Here is a 17093-nt window from a genome sequence, read left to right as displayed (position 1 = left end):
TTATTTCACTCACTACAATACCCTCCACATAGAAGCAAACAGTAGGTGTTTGTCCTTTCTGATGGCTGAGTAATATTCCATGGTATATATACCATATCTTCTTTATTCATTCATTTGTTGAAGGACATTATGGCTTCTTCCACAGTTTGGCTATTGTGCACTTTGCTGCTATAAACACTGGGGTGCAGATATCCCAACGTTTCACTACATCAGTATCTTTGGGGAAAAACCCAGTAGTGCCATTGCTAGGTCATAGGGTAGCTCTAGTTTTAACTTCTTGAGGAACCTCCACACTGTTTTCCAGAGTGGCTGTACCAGCTTGCATCCACCAAATAGTGCAAGAGGTTCCCGTTTCTCCACATCCCCTCCAACATTTGTTGTTTCCTGTCTTCTTAATTTTTGCTATTCTTACTGGTGTGAGGTAGTATCTCATTGTGGGTTTGATTTGTATTTCCCTGATGGCAAGTGATGTGGAGCATTTTTTCAAGTGCTTGTTGGCCATGTATAGGTCTTCTTTGGAGAAATGTATGTTCATATCTTTTGCCCATTTCATGACTGGACTGTTTCTTGGATGATTTTGATAAGTTCTTCATAGATCTTGAATACTAGCCCTTTATCTGATATGTCATTTGCAAATATCATCTCCCATTCTGTAGGTTGTGTTTTAGTTTTGTTGATTATTTCCTTCACTGTGCAGAAGCTTTTTATTTTTATGAAGTCCAGTAGTTTGTTTTTGCTTTTGTTTCCTTTGCCTTCATAGATGTGTCTTGCAGGAAGTTGCTGTGGCCAAGTTCAAAAAGGGTGTTGCCTGTGTTCTCCTGTAGTATTTTGATGGATTTTTGTCTCACATTTAGATCTTCAACCATTTTGAGTTTATGTTTGTATATGGTATAAGAGATTGGTCCAGTTTCATTCTTCTGCATGTGGCTGTCCAAGCTTTCAACACCATTTATTGAAGAGACTGTCCTTTTTCCAGTGGATATTCTTTTCTGCTTTGTCGAAGATGAGTTGACCATAGAGTTGAGGGTCCGCTTCTGGGTTCTCAATTCTATTCCATTGATCTATGTGTCTGTTTTTGTGCCAGTACCATACTGTCTTGATAATCACAAGTTTGTAATATAGCTTGAAGTCAGGCATTGTGATGCCCCCAGCTTTGATTTTCTTTTTCAATAACCCTCTGGCTATTTGGAAACTTTTGGGTTCCATACAAATCTTAAGATTATGTGTTCCAACTCTGTGAAGAGAGTCCATGGTATTTTAATAAGGATTGCACTGAATGTGTAAATTGCTCTGGGTAACATAGACATTTTCACAATATTTATTATTCCAATCCATGAGCATAGAATTTTTTTTTTAATTTGACTTGAATTTATTATTTTTTTTGTAAATTTATTTTTTATTGGTGTTCAATTTGCCAACGTATAGAATAACACCCAGTGCTCATCCCATCAAGTGCCCCCTCAGTGCCCATCACCCAGTTTCCCCCACCCCTAGTTCGTTTCCCGGAGTTAGGAGTCTCTCATGTTCTGTCTCCCTTTCTGATATTTCCCATTCATTTTTTTCTCCTTTCCCCTTTATTCCCTGTCATTATTTTTTATATTCCCCAAATGAATGAGACCATATTATGTTTGTCCTCTGACTGACTTATTTCACTCAGCATAATACCCTCCAGTTCCATCCACGTTGAAGCGAATGATGGGTATTTGTCATTTCTAATGGCTGAGTAATATTCCATTGTATACATAAACCACATCTTCTTTATCCATTCCTTTTTCGATGGACACCAAGGCTCCTTCCACAGTTTAGCTATTGTGGACATTGCTGCTATAAACATCGGGATGCAGGTGTCCCAGCGTTTCATTGCATCTGTATCTTTGGGGTAAATCCCCAGCAGTGCAATTACTGGGTCGTAGGGCAGATCTATTTTTAACTCTTTGAGGAACACAGTTTTCCAGAGTGGCTGCACCAGTTCACATTCTCACCAACAGTGCAGGAGGGCATAGAATGTTTTTCCATCTCTTTGTGTCTTCCTTAATTTCTTTCAGAGTGTTCTGTAGTTTTTAGGGTATAGATCCTTACCTCTTTGGTTAGGTTTATTCCTAGGTATCTTATGCTTTTGGGTGCAATTGTAAATGGGATTGATTACTTAATTTTTTATTCAGTTTCATTGTTAGTGTATAGAAATGCCTCTGATTTCTGGGCATTGATTTTGTATCCTGCCACACTGCCAAATTGCTATATGAGTTCTAGCAATCTTGGGGTGGAGTCTTTTGGGTTTTCTACATACAGTATCATGTCATTTGTAAAGAGGGAGAGTTTGACTTCTTTACCAATTTGAATGCCTTTTATTTCTCTTTGTTGTCTTATTGCTGAGGCTAGGACTTCTAGTACTATGTTGAATAGCAGTGGTGAGAATGGACATCCCTGTCATGTTCCTGATCTTAGGGGAAAGGCTCCCGGTGTTTCCCCATTGAGAATGATATTTACTGTGGACTTTTCATAGATGGCTTTTAAGATGCTGGGGAATGTTCCCTGTAACCCTACACTCTGAAGAGTTTTGATCAGGAATGGATGTTGTATTTTGTCAAATGCTTTCTCTGCATCTATTGAGAGGATCATATGGTTCTTGTTTTTTCTCTTGTTAATATGATCTATCACGTTGATTGCTTTACAAGTGTTGAACCAGCCTTGCATTCTGGGGATAAATCCCACTTGGTCATGGTGAATGATCTTAATGTACTGTTGGATCCTATTGGCTAGTATCTTGTTGAGAACTTTTGCATCTGTGTTCATCAGGGATCTTGGTCTATAATTCTTCTTTTTGGTGGGGTCTTTGTCTGGTTTTGGAATTAAGGTGATGCTGGCCTCATAAAACAAGTTTGGAAGTGTTCTGTCCCTTTCTATCTTTCAGAACACCTTTAGTAGAATAGGTGTTGTTTCTTCTTTAAACGTTTGATAGAATTCCCCTGGGAAGCCATCTGGCCCTGGACTTTTGTGTCTTGGAAGGTTTTTGATGACTGCTTCAATTTCCTCCCTGGTTATCGGTCTGTTCAGGCTTTCTATTTCTTCCTGTTCCGGTTTTGATAGTTTGTGGTTTTCCAGAAATGTGTCCATTTATTTTAGATTGCCTAATTTATGGGTGTATAGCTGCTCATAATATGTTTTTAAAATCATTTGTATTTCCTTGGTATTGGTTGTGATCTCTCCTTTTTCATTCATGATTTTATTAATTTGAGTCTTTTCTCTTTTGTTTTTGGTAAGACTGGCTAATGGTTTATCTGTTTTACTAATTCTTTCAAAGAACCAACTCCTGGTTTTGTTGATCTGTTCTACAGTTCTTCTGGTCTCGATTTCATTGAGTTCTGCATGAATCTTTATTAACTCTCTTCTTCGGCTTGGTGTAGGTTTTACTTGCTGTTCTTTCTCCAGTTTCTTTAGGTGCAAGATTAGCTTGTGTATTTGAGGTTTTTCCAATTTTTTGAGGGATGCTTGTATTGTGATGCATTTCCCTCTTAGGACTGCTTTTGCTGTATCCCAAAGATTTTGAACACTTGTATCTTCATTTTCATTAGTTTCCATGAATCTTTTTAATTCTTCTTTAATTTCCTGGTTGACCCTTTCATCTTTTAACAGGATGCTCTTTAACCACCATGTGTTTGAGTTTCTTCCAAATTTCTTCTTGTGATTGAGTTCAAGTTTCAAAGCATTATGGTCTGAAAATATGCAGGGGACAAACCCAGTCTTTTGGTATTGGTTGAGACCTGATTTGTGACCCAGTATGTGGTCTATTCTGGAGAAAGTTCCATGTGCACTTGAGAAGAATGTGTATTCAGTTGTGTTCGGATGTAAAGTTCTGTAAATATCTGTGAAATCCATCTGGTCCTGTGTATCATTTAAAGCTCTTGTTTCTTTGGAGATGTTGTGCTTAGAAGATGTGTCATTTGCAGAAAGTGCCCTGTTGAAGTCTCCCAGTATTAGTGTATTATTATCTAAGTATGTCTTTACTTTGGTTATTGATTGATTGATATACTTGGCAGCTCCCACATTAGAGGCATAAATGTTCATGATTGTTAGGTCCTCTTGTTGGATAGATTCTTTAAGTATGATATAGTATCCCTCTTCATCTCTTACTACAGTCTTTGGGATAAACTTTAATTTATCTGATATGAGGATTGCTATCCCAGCTTTCGAGGACCATTTGAATGGTAAATGGTTCTCCAACCTTTCATTTTCAGGCTGTAGGTGTTCTTAGGTCTAAAATGAGTCTCTTGTAGACAGCAAATAGATGGGTCTTGCTTTTTTATCCAGTCTGAAACCCTGCATCATTGGTGGGGTCATTTAGCCCATTCATGTTCAGAGTTACTATTGAAAGATACGAATTTAGTGTCATTATGATACCTATTCAGTCCCTGTTTTTGTGGATTATTTCTTCAGGCTTCCTCTTTCTTTTAGAGTCTCCCTTAATATTTCTTGCAGAGCTGGTTTGGTGGTCACATATTCTTTCAGTTTCTGCGCATCTTGGAAGCTTTTTATTTCTCCTTCTATTCTGAATGAGAGCCTTGCTGGATAGAGTATTCTTGGCTGCATATTTTTCTCATTTAGTACCCTATATATATCCTGCCAGCCCTTTCTGCCTTGCCAGGTCTCTGTGGAGAGGTCTGCTGTTAATCTAATATTTCTTCTCATATAAGTTAGGGAATCTCTTGTCTCTTGCTGCTTTAAGAATTTTCTCTTTATCTTTGGAATTTGCAAGTTTCACTATTAAATGTCGAGGTGTTGAACAGTTTTTATTGATTTTAGGTGGGGATCTCTGTATCTCCTGGATATGAATGCCTGTTTCCCTCCCCAAGTTAGGGAAATGCTCAGCTATGATTTGTTCAAATATGCCTTCTGGTCCTCTGTCCCTTTTGGCACGCTCTAGAACTCCAATTACATAGATTTTTCCTTCTGAAGCTGCCATTTATTTCCCATAACCTTTCCTCATGGTCTTTTGTTTTTCTCTTTTTTCCTCAGCTTCCTTCCTTGCCATCAACTTGTCTCCTATGTCACTCACTCTTTCTTCTACCTCATTAACCCTCGTTGTTAGGACCTCCAGTTTGGATTGCATCTCATTTAATTGACTTTTTTTTTTAAAGGAAGATATATATTTTTTAAAGATTTATTTATTTATGATAGGCATAGAGAGAGAGAGGCAGAGACACAGGCAGAGAGAGAAGCAGGCTCCATGCTGGGAGCCTGACGTGGGACTCGATCCCGGGACTCCAGGATCACACCCTGGGCCAAAAGCAGGCGCAAAACTCCTGAGCCACCCAGGGATCCCCTCATTTAATTGATTTTTAATTTTGGCCTGATTAGATCTAAGTTCTGCCATCATGAAGTCTCTTGATTCCTTTATTCTTTTTTCCAGAGCCACCAGTAGCTTTATAATTGTGCTTCTGAATTGGCTTTCTGACATCGAATTCTGTAAAATTCTATAACTCTGTGGCAGAGAGTACTGTCTCTGATTCTTCTTTTGTGGTGCATTCTTTCTAGTCATTTTGCTCAGTGCAGAGTGGCTGTATGAGCGGGCTGAGTCAAGAATATCAACCATGCCCTAAGTAAATTTCACCCTAGATGATTCTGCCAAGGTCAGAGACCAGAAATTGAAAACAAAGATCAGAATGAAATAAAACAAGAGGACCACTAAAGTGAAAAACATATTTTAAAACAAAGTAGTAAAAAATAAAGGCCAGAAATCCTAAAGAAGAGACAAAAAAAAAAAAAAAAAAAAAAAAAGAAAAGAAAAAGAAAAAAAAGGAGAAGAAAAAAAGGGGGGACTGGGAGATGGTGGTGGTGACAATGTTGTAGTGGAGGGAGAATGTAGTTTCCCTGAGGGGTTCTAGAGGGTGATCCTCTTATTTCTGAGTATATTAAGTTCTGTATGTTAGAGGATGCTCAGTCCCAAATTTATATAAACCAGAAATACTTATAGAGGGCCCCAACATTGACCACCAAAACATAAATGAGATAAAAGAGGGGGGACAGAATGGGAATGAGGAATCTCACAGAATGAACCAGCACAGTATACCACTTGGTTCTGGGTGTATGATGGTAATGTTTTAGAAGGTACTAACTTCTGCCATTGTAGAACAAAATGAGGCAGATAAAACAAAAAACACAAAACAAAACAAAACATATCTTGTATATCTCCCAAAATTAAGTTGAGTATGTTGAAGAGAATCTAGAAGTGGAAAATATATCTAGGACCTGTAATTGTAGAAATATGAAAGTCAAAAAGGAAGAATCTTAAAAATAAAGAGGTGGTAAAACATTTAGGTAAGGTGGGAAAAGAAAAAAATATTGGAAATTTACAGTCTTTTTTTTTTTTTGGTATTTTTTTTATTGGAGTTTGATTTGCCAACATGTAGCATAACACCCAATGCTCATCCCGTCAAGTGCCCCCCCTCAGTGCATGTCACCCAGTCACCCCAGGAAATTTACAGTCTGATATAAAAACGAGTTGTACTGGAAAAAAGAAGGAAAAAAAAAAAAAAAAGGAGTGGTACCCTCTGGTTCTATATACTGTAAATCCCTCAACTTCCCCTGGAGCTTTCCAGCGCTGCTAGGTCAAGAACTTGCTCACCCCGTCCTTCCAGTTGGTCTCGGGGAGGGGCTGATGTGCTCTCAGGTGTGTGCAGCTGGGGGAGCTGCCTTGCCCCCCCGCCGGGTGCAGGCTCAGGGGGAGCTGTTGACCCCCTGAGGCCTCTGTTCCCTGGCGGCCCTACCCGTCCCAGGCACAGGGTGACACCAGGAGGAACAACACCACTGGCGGCGGCCAGGTCTCCAGCTCTGGAGTCAGCTCCCACAATAAATACCGCAGCTCCCAGTCCGCCTGGGCCTAGGTGCTCCAGGGGTGGTGGGGGCGCTGACCTGCACAGCTTGGGAGTGCCTGGCGGCAGGAGAGTCCTCACTGTCCTGTGCCCTCCCCGCCTCCGCCTGTCCTGGGGGGACCACAGAATCCTGGGCTGTGTCCCCCCGCGCCCTGGGATCCGGGGCCTGTGCTGCTGGAATTGCGCTCCCAGGCCGCAGATCCCCAAGGCAGCAGGGCGCAGCCCCCTCCATCAGCCGCTGCCTGAGCTTCTCCTGAGGCCCCGCCGGGCGCAGGCTCCAGCCCTTTACGGAGCTCAGCCCGTGGTCTGTGCCACGCTCTCCCTTGGGGTGCACTTCCTCTGTTAGTGACTCCGGGAGACTGGAGGCTCCACAGCCCCTTCTGTGGTTCTGCTCAATTTCCCTCCTAAGTGCCTTTCCCTCCAGGAAGAATCCAGCGTGGATTTTTTAAAAGTTCCTGCTTCTCCAGGGCTGGGCTTTCCTGTCCAGAGGCTCTTGCTGCCTGGCCTTAGCCCGGCTCCTTGTGGGGCCCCACCGCCACTTGATTCTTTTTTATTTTTTCCCACCTTCCTACCTTGTTAGAAGCAAAAAACCCTTCTTTCTGTAGCGTTCCAGCTGTTCTCTCTTTAAATCTCAGGTCGAATTCATAGGTTTTCATCATGATTTGCAAGTAATCTAGGTAAGTTGGTAGGGCTGGGTGAGGTGAGGCACCTACTCCTCTGCCATCTTGCCCTCCCCCCTAGAACTTTATCTTTGAACTTTGCAAGCTTCACTATCATATGTCAGGATGTTGATTGGGTTTTGTTGGTTTTTTTTGGGTGGGGGTCCTCTCTATCACTTGGATATGAATGCCTGTTTCCTTCCCCAAATTAGGGAAGTTCTCAGCTATGATTTGTTCACATATACTTTGTGGTCCCCTCTCCCTCTCTGTCTCTTCTGGAATCCCAATAAGATGCATATTATTCCTTCTCATGCTATCATTTATTTCCCAAAAGCTTTCCTCATTGGTTCTTAATTGTTTTTCTCTTTTTATTTCAGCTTCCTTTCTTTCCGTCAACTTGTTTTTTATGTCACTCACTCTCTCTTCCATATCATTAACCCTAGTAGTTAGAGCATCCAGTTTAGACTGCATCTCAGTTATTTTTAATTTCAGCCTGATTAGATCTCAATTCTGCAGTAAGAGAATCTGGAGTCTTTTATGCTTTTTTCTAGAGCCACCAGTAATTTTATTATTGTCCTTCTGAATTGGATCTGACATGGTACTTAAATCCATATCTAGCAGATCTGTGGCAGAGAGTATTACTTCTGATTCTTTCTTTTGTGGTGAATTCTTCCTTCTAGTCATTTTGTTCAATGCAGAATGGCCATCCCCAGTCCAAGTGCAGCTGCCTTGCTCCTTGGGCGCTGCTGGTCCCCTCCCTCAGGCCCTGGGCTCTGGTCTTGACAATGGTGCATCCCCTTTAAGGAATAATCTGATCAGAACTGATGTGTGGTTAAACCTCCAACTCTAATTTTAACTGGATTTCTCTTTCTCCCCACTGAGTCTGATGGATGCCCAGAAGTGCTCTTGCCTTTCATTTTGCTGATTGTTTCCTTTGTTGTGCAGAAGCCCTTTATCTTGATGAAGTTCTAATAGTTCATTTTTGCTTCCCTTGGTTTTGGAGACATATCTACTAAGAAGTTGCTGTGGCCAAGGTCAAAGATGTTGCCGCCTATGTTCTACTCTAGGATTTTGAGGGATTCTTGTCTCATATTTGGATCTTTCATCCATTTTGAACTTATTTTTGTGTATGGTATAGGAAAGTGGTTCAGTTTCATACTTATACATGTGGCTGTCCAATATTCCCAACTTCATTTGTTGAAAAGTCCTTTTTCCATTGTATATTCTTTCCTGCTTTGTCGAAGATGATTTGACCATATAGCTGAGGGTCCATTTCTGGGTTCTCTATTCTGTTCCATTGATATATGTGTCTATTTTTGTGCCAGTACCATACTGTTTTGATGATTACAGCTTGAAGTCCAGAATTGTGAGGCATCCAACTTTGGTTTTCTTTTTTCAACATTACCTTGGGTATTTGGAGTCCTTTCTGTTTCCATACAAATCTTAGAATTATTTTTTCCAGCTCTGTGAAAAATGTTGGTGTTATTTTGGTGGGGATTGCATTGAATGTGTCAATTGCTTTGGGTTGTATAGACATTTTAACAGTATTTGTTCTTCTAATCCATGAGCATGGAATGTTTTTCCATTTTCTATGTCTTCCTCAATTTCTTTCATAGTGTTCTATACTTTTCAGAGTACAGATCTTTTACCTCTTTGATTAGGTTTATTTCTAGGTATCTTATAGTTTTTAGTGCAATTGCAAATGGGATTGATTTCTTGATTTCTCTTTCTTCTGCTTCATTATTGGTGCATTTAAATGCAGCAAACTTCTGTGCATTGATTTTATATTCTGTGAGTTTGCTGAATTCCTGTATCAGCTCTAACAGTTTTTGTTGGAGTCTTCTGGGTTTTCTACATAGAGTATACTCTATGTGAAAAAGAACCATAAAATTAAAAAAAAAAAACTACTACACTTAAGTTATAAAAGTAGTCACAGGGATCCCTGGGTGGCGCAGTGGTTTGGCGCCTGCCTTTGGCCTGGGGCACGATCCTGGAGACCCGGGATCGAGTCCCACATCGGGCTCCCTGCATGGAGCCTGCTTCTCCCTCTGCCTGTGTCTCTGCCTCTCTGTCTCTCTCTGTGTGACTATCATGAAAAATAAATAAAATCTTAAAAATAAAATAAAATAAAATAAAATAAAAGTAGTCACAGAATATAAACTAGCAAATAAAGCAACCCAATGTCACTCATGTGAAACTATTATTAACATTTCAGGATAGAACCTTCCAATTCCTCTCATATATGTATTTGTATACATATATGAGAGGAATATATATCAGTATATTCCTGATATATACTGACATCAGTATGGTAGAGGGGAAAGGCCTCTAATTTAGGAATAAGATTCTCATCTCGGCTATAGTTCTAATTCATGGGACCTAGAGAAATTTTTTTTTTTTTAAGATTTTATTTATTTACTCATGAGAAACACAGAAAGAGAGGTAGACACAGATAGAGGGAGAAGCAGGCTCCATGCAGGGAGCCCAACGTGGGACTCGATCCGGTACTCCGGGATCATGCCCTGGGCTGAAGGCAGGCACTAAACTGCTGAGCCACCTGGCTGCCCAGGACCTAGAGAAAGTTATTTGAAACCTCTATATAGAAATAATTAAACTTGACCTTCTTACCTTGAACAGTGATATGAGATTCAAATAAGATAATGAAAGAAAGGAATGGGTTAGGAAAGCCTCTGGCATTTTCAAAATGCTGCATAATTTTATTCTTTTCCAGCAGTGCAGTCTTGAAGTTAAAGTATTTGTGGCAGAACCATTATTGACCACAGCACAGATTTTAGGAGGCAATCTACTGAAAGTCACATTGGAGGCTGCCTACTCTGTGCCTGAGTCTTTCATTCCAGTAGGGCCTCTGCAGAACTACATGGTTGGTCTACAAGTTCCGTCAGTTGGAGAGGTAAAGCCCTACAGCCAAATATTTATATAGATTTAAACACTCATATGGTCATCTCTTCCTCACCTGCATTCAAAGCAAGCTCTATTAATGGTTGAGACTTTTTTTTAGGCTTAAAAAAATAAAGTTTACTTCTGTTTTATATGTAGATATGTATAATTTACATGTATATAATAGTATGCATTACATATAATTTATGTCAATAAATACATATTTATGATGGAAAATATGTAAAACATTTTTAAATTGATCATTTTAATGTATTTAAATACATTGCATTTATGCATGTATTTTGTAAGTTTTGTACAATGTGCTTATTTATATAAAACTTTATTAATTTTGGGTTATTTTCTTGGTCCAAATTTCTTTTTTAAAAAAGATTTATTTATTTTGGAGAGAGAGAAAGGTAGAGAGAGCACAGGTGTGCAGCAGGGAAGGGAAGAGGGAGATGGAGAAGGAATTTCAAGCAGACTCCCTGCTGATTGCAGAGCCTGACATGCAATCAGGATCCCATGACCCTGAGATCATGACCTGTGCAGAAATCAAGAGTCAGACACTCAACCAACTAAGCCACCCAAGCACCCCCTTAGTCAAAATTTCTATGGAATGATTATGTCTGGATTTTTTGAGGCTCTTGATAGAGATTTCCAAATTGCTTGCTAAAAGGGTATAATTAGCTAATACTGTCATCTGTTTTATTGCCATCTACATTTCAGTATGGAACCCTCCAATTCCTCTTCACCATTTACATTCCCACTAGCAGTATAAAGGGTTCCAATTTCTCCATATCCTCATCCACATATATTATTTCCTGTTTTTTATTTTGTGATAATACCCATTCTACTAGGTGTGAAGTGGCATCTCCTTGTGTTTTAGATTTGCATTTCACTAATAACTAATAATGTTGAGCATCCTTTCTCATCCTTATATTGCCATGTGTATATTTTCTTTGGGGAAATGTTTATTCAAATTCTTTGCCCATTTTTGAATCAGGTTGTTTTTTGTTGTTGAGTTTTAAGAGTACTTTATATATTCTAGCTATGGTTCCCTTATCAGATATGTAATTTACAAATATTTTCTCCCATTTTTAACTTTGTTGTTTGTATGTTTTGCTGCACAAAATTTTTAAATTTTAATGAAGCCCTGGGACACCGAGTGGCTCAGCGGTTGAGCACCTGCCCCTGGCTCAGGGCATGATCCTGGAGTCCCAGGATCAAGTCCTGCATCAGGCTCCCTGCATGGAGCCTGATTCTCCCTCTGCCTGTGTCTTTGCCTCTCTCTCTCTCGGTCTTTCATGAATAAATAAATAAAATCTTAAAATGAAGTCCAATTTATCTATTTTTTTCTTTTTTGTGTGTGTGTTTGTTATTTCTTTTTTTTTTTATTGGAGTTCAATTTGCCAACATATATCATAACATCCAGTGCTCATCCCATCAAGTGCCCCCCTCAGCGCCCGTCATACAGTCACCCCCACCCACCACCCCCCTCCCCTTCCACCACCCCTAGTTTGTTTCCCAGAGTTAGGAGTCTCTCGTGTTCTGTCTCCCTTTCTGATATTTCCCACTCATTTTTTCTCCTTTCCCCTTTATTCCCTTTCACTATTTTTTATATTCCCCAAATGAATGCATTTATTTTTTCTTTTATTGTCTGTGTCTTTAGTGACATAACCAAGAAATCATTGTTTAATTTGATGTCATGAGGATTTCCCCCTGAGTTTTCTTCTAATAGTTTTACAGTTTTAGCTCTTAAATTTAGGCCTTTGGTTCATTTTGAGTTAATTTTTGTACGTGGTTTAAGGTAAGGGTACAACTTGAATTTTTTTCCATGTGGATAATTGGTTTTCTGCACTGTTTATCGAAAACACTGTCCTTTCTCCGGAATGGTCTCGATATGCCTAATATTGATAATTTTTGCCAGCATTCTAGTTTTTATGAAAGAACAGATTTTCAGAGGTCTTTTCTCTGTCATTCCAGAAATGCCTCTCCTCACAAAAGTTTTTTAAGCTTAATCAACAGAACTAGAATTGTTGAGTTATAGGGTATGACAATTTTAAATTTACTGGTGACTGCAAAATTGCTTTCCATAGTATGCCAATTTATACTTCAATCAACTATGTATAGGAATACCATTCCCTTCACAATATTCCCAATGCTTGATATTTTCAGACTGATTTTGCCAATCAGTGGTTTAAAATGGTATCTCATTGTTTTTATGTTCATTTTAATTGTTATTAAGGATATATAGCATGTTTTAATTTAAATGTTGGATTATCTAATTTCCCTTTCTATAATTTGCATATTCATATCTTTATCAATTTTCTATTGCAAATATGTTTTAAATAAGTTATAAATAAGAAAGTGCCTATGTTGTTAACCCTTTGTCAGATTTGTTTCTAAAAAGGTTTTTAAAACCTTTTTATACCTTAAAACCTGTTTTTAAATATATATATATATATATATATAAGTGAATACCTATATATATATATGTATTTTAGAGTTCGATTTGCCAACATACAGTGTAACATCCAGTTCTAATCCCATCAAGGCCCCCCTCAGTGCCTGTCACCCAGGTACCCCATCCACCACCTACATCCCATTCCACTACCCCTTGTTCATTTCCCAGAGTTAGGAGTCTCTCATGTTTTGTCACCCTCTCTAATTTTTCCCAAACCAAAAAGGGTTCAAAGGAGAATCTGAAGAAATAACCCATATATAAGCAATCAGGAATGTTGAAATGAATTTGCTAATAATTTTAAACTCATCATCAGCCACAGGGCAATAATCAATTACATTTTCACCAGACAAAATATATTTGCATATCTATGGATAAGAATACTTTTCATTATTATCTATTTTTATCAATTAAATAATTTTAAAATAACACAAAGACAATGAAGAGCATAGGCTCCCCTGTAGAGTCAGATAATCACAGATGGAAGTGTCTGTTAGACAACACCCAACATTACACTGAAAAGATACTTCAGTAATCTTTTTGTTCATTTGAAAGTCATAAAAAATTTCCTGATGTATGATAATTTATTCTGTAGAAAGATTATTCTATTTTGTTCAAGAATGGAACTCTGAAGCTTGGAGGAGAAAGAGAACCAGTTCCCAGGCCCAAAAAATGGCCAATTGCCAACATTCTGGCTCCAGGAGCTAATAACATTCCTGATGCTTTTATCATTGGTGGGCCCTATGAGGAAGAAGACGGAGAACTCAACCGTCCTGAGGTGAGAGAATGGTGCAGTTTTTTTGTGATAAACTTAAGTACACAGACAGATACTCAAACATTTTTTGAATCCTCAAATTTATATATATTTGTTACTTGTTAAAACAATTATCTGATTCTGATGAAAGTATCTCCTGCCTTCTTAAGTTCAACAAACAAAATAATTTATTAAATTCAAATTTGCTCTTTATTTTATTTTAAATTTATTCATTTTTAAATTTTTTTCTAAGATTATATTTATTTGAGGGAGAGGAGCATGAGTGGTGGAAGGGGGGAGTTACAGAGGGAGAGGGACAAGCAGACTCCCCCCTGAGCAGGGAGCCCTACCTGAAGCTGGATCCCAGGACTCTGGGGTCATAATCTGAGCTGAAGGCAGATGCTTAACCAACTGAGCCACAAAGGCACCCCAGATTCATTTATTTTTGAGTAGGTAGTTATATGGTCATAGGTCATGTACATAAAAGCAAATATATATACTCAAAAGAAAAAAGGAAGACTCACAAGCAAAAACATTTGGAAGAGTGAAGTTCCCTTGTAAAGAGTGCAACAGAGTAACATTTCAGAAAGGCTGACTCACATAAGTCAACATAGTAAAAGACAAGAATAAAGTTGTTTTTCTTTAGGAAATCTAGATTCATAGAAAGTATTCAAAATCTTGTTATTTTTCAGAACTGGAACCTGTCAGGAAGACAGGTTTTTGTTTTATCTCAGGGTATAAAGTGTTTATTTGTTTATTTTTTTTAATTTTTTTATTTATTTATGATAGTCACACAGAGAGAGAGAGAGAGAGGGGCAGAGACATAGGCAGAGGGAGAAACAGGCTCCATGCACCGGGAGCCCGAAGTGGGATTCGATCCTGGGTCTCCAGGATCGCGCCCTGGGCCAAAGGCAGGCGCCAAACCACTGCGCCACCCAGGGATCCTTTTTTTTTTTTTTTTAAGTTTGTTTTTTAACGGAGTATATAAAGTGCTTCATGATATTGAAAGCAGGGGAAAATGTTAGTTTTGCTTTATATATACACACATATGTACATACATGTATTCCTTTCCTATTGGTTGTTTTTGTTTTTGTTCTTACTGAAATGGTGGCATACTCACTGTTTTTGCAACTTGCTTTTTAGTATCTTGGTGATTTTTCCACACTGCTGCCTAAAGAACATTCTTATTTTTCTTTCTTTCTTTACACTTCCTGTGGACACACTTAAATTCACTTGACAAGTCTCCTTTTGGTGGATGTTTAGGTTGTTGAAAGTATTCTTTTCTTTTTTATTCCTTTCTCCCTCTTGCCTTCTCTTTCCTACTTCCTTCTTTCCTTCCCTCATTCTTTCTTAATTCTTTCTTTGTATATTCTAAACTTGTTAAAAGCAGAGAAAATACTGCAAAGCATACATGCAAATGTTACTTGAACGAGTTAATAATCATTAATGGAAACATTCAATAAAATAATTTGTAAAGTGAGGATGGTTGAATTATTTTAAGTATCTAATTATTTTAAATAGTTGAAATAAGTCTGGCAATATTTGAAAAACATTGTATAGTATCTTCTCATCATTGTGATTAGTGAAAATTCATACTGCTCTTTGATTTATATTTTTATTTAGATCAGATATTTTATTTTACATATTGAGATTTTATGTTACAATTTGCTTTATTTCTTTTTTTTCCATTTCAAGTTTTTACTTAAATTCTAGTTAGTTAACATACAGTGTGATATTGTTTCAGGAGTAGAATTTAGTGTTTCATCACTCACATACAATATTCAGTGCTCATCACAAGAGCCCTCCTTTATACCCATCACCCATCTAGCCCATTCTCTGCCTACCTCCTTTTCAGCAACCTTCAGTTTGTTCTCTATAGTTAAGAGTCCCTTATGGTTTGCTCCATCTCCTTTTTTCTTTTCCCCTATGTTCATCTGATTTGCTTCTTAAATTCCACATATGAGTGATTTTTTGGTATTTATGGTATTTGCTATGGATTTATGGTATTTGCTTTCTCTGACTGACTTATTTCACTTAGCATAATACTCTCTAGCTCTGTCCATATCATTGCTGGCAAGATTTCATTCTTTATGGTGGCTGAATAATAATCCATTGTTTTTTAGTCCAGATCTTTAGTTCTCAACCCTGGTTGTTCATTTGAATCACCTGGAAAGCTTTTAATACAATAACAATGGCCAAGCCCTAACTGAGATCAATTACATAAGAATTTACTTTCAAAATATCACTGTCCAGGTAGTGATTTTTTAAAAAGCTCCCAGACAATTCTAATATGCATCTAAGGTTGAGAACTGGATGACTGAGGTTATATGAATGATATTTGGAACTTTAGTACTGGATTGTTTTGAGAATATAAAGAATTTATATTATGTACTTTATTAATAGTAAAGTACCCTAAAATTTAAGATGTGGTAGTAGTTATAGTAGTAGTCATATTTATAGTAGTAATAGTAGTAGTAATAAAAGTGTTGTGATAAAATCCATTAAAAGAATGCCTCACAGATTGAGCAGAATGAAGCCATGGCACACCGATGAAACAAAAGTCTTATTATTTTACAGGACAGGGAATTTAGGAACCAAGCAGAGTGCATAAAGAAAAGGATTATTTGGGACTTGGAAAGTCGCTGCTACCTTGATCCTCCTGCAGTGGTCAGGTAGGAAGAGGAATGTCTAACCACCAAAGAGTGTAGGCGGGAAGAAATGTTACTTTTGTTAATTTTATCTGTATTTGAGTTAAAGTGATCTGAGAATCTTTTCCACCACAAGTTCTAATAACAGAAGTTTTTAGTGATTGTGGCTTAACTAAGGTGGGTTCTGATTCCTTTTCATATAAAACAAGTCCAGAGCTAGTATATATGGTACCTTCACAGTGTTATCAGGTATCTAGGCTCCATCTTTCTTTTTGCTGTATCTTCTTTAGCATGTACCTTCCATCCACAAGGTTGTCTCATGGTCTAAGATGGCTGTTGGAGTTCTATCTTGCACATTCACATTCCTCACAGAAAGTTGGAAAAGGGGGCAGTGTGTATGGATTAAAGAAGGACACCTGCTGGGTGTTTTAGCCCCCTTATAGAGCCTTCCTAGAGCCCATAGGTTGAGCCTTCTGCAACCTCAGTTTATATCTCAGTGGCCATCTCTAGATGCAAAAGAGGCTAGGAATTATATTTTTATTAGACACATTGTTACTCAGACTAAATCAGGAGTTTGATACTAAAGAAGAGCAGGGCACTTGATATTGTGTGGGTAACTACCAGTCTGTTACAGTAACCTAGTGCTTAGGGAGAGGATGGGAAATAGAAGATTATCAATATATGTATAATTTGAATGAGCAATTCTAATATTTTTTTCAATTCATAGACTATTTTCAAAAACTGTGTTAAAATTATAGAAAAATTGCATAGACATTTCAGAAAATTTCTATGTACCTCTGGTTC

At 38.1% G+C, this 17093-nt stretch overlaps 1 protein-coding gene across 45 annotated transcripts in view; it reads left to right on the top strand.

Moving 5' to 3' along the window:
* The window catches only part of CFAP70 (cilia and flagella associated protein 70), a 96311-nt gene that overhangs the window by 20393 nt on the left and 58825 nt on the right, over nucleotides 1-17093 (top strand). For 9 of the 45 annotated variants that reach the window (XM_072755011.1, XM_072755018.1, XM_072755008.1 and 6 more), the window contains 3 exons: nucleotides 10260-10439; nucleotides 13483-13665; nucleotides 16219-16313. In XM_072755011.1, coding sequence (XP_072611112.1) covers nucleotides 10260-10439; nucleotides 13483-13665; nucleotides 16219-16313 — 458 coding nt within the window. The remainder of the gene's footprint in view (nucleotides 1-10259; nucleotides 10440-13482; nucleotides 13666-16218; nucleotides 16314-17093) is intronic. The other 36 variants (XM_072755021.1, XM_072755010.1, XM_072755007.1 and 33 more) reach the window with 6 other exon arrangements.

The sequence above is a fragment of the Vulpes vulpes genome, chromosome 4, assembly GCF_048418805.1.
Source record: "Vulpes vulpes isolate BD-2025 chromosome 4, VulVul3, whole genome shotgun sequence".
Taxonomy (NCBI): Eukaryota; Metazoa; Chordata; class Mammalia; order Carnivora; family Canidae; genus Vulpes; species Vulpes vulpes.
Note: the sequence above shows the minus strand (reverse complement) of the source record. Positions and strands in the feature narration are given on the sequence as shown.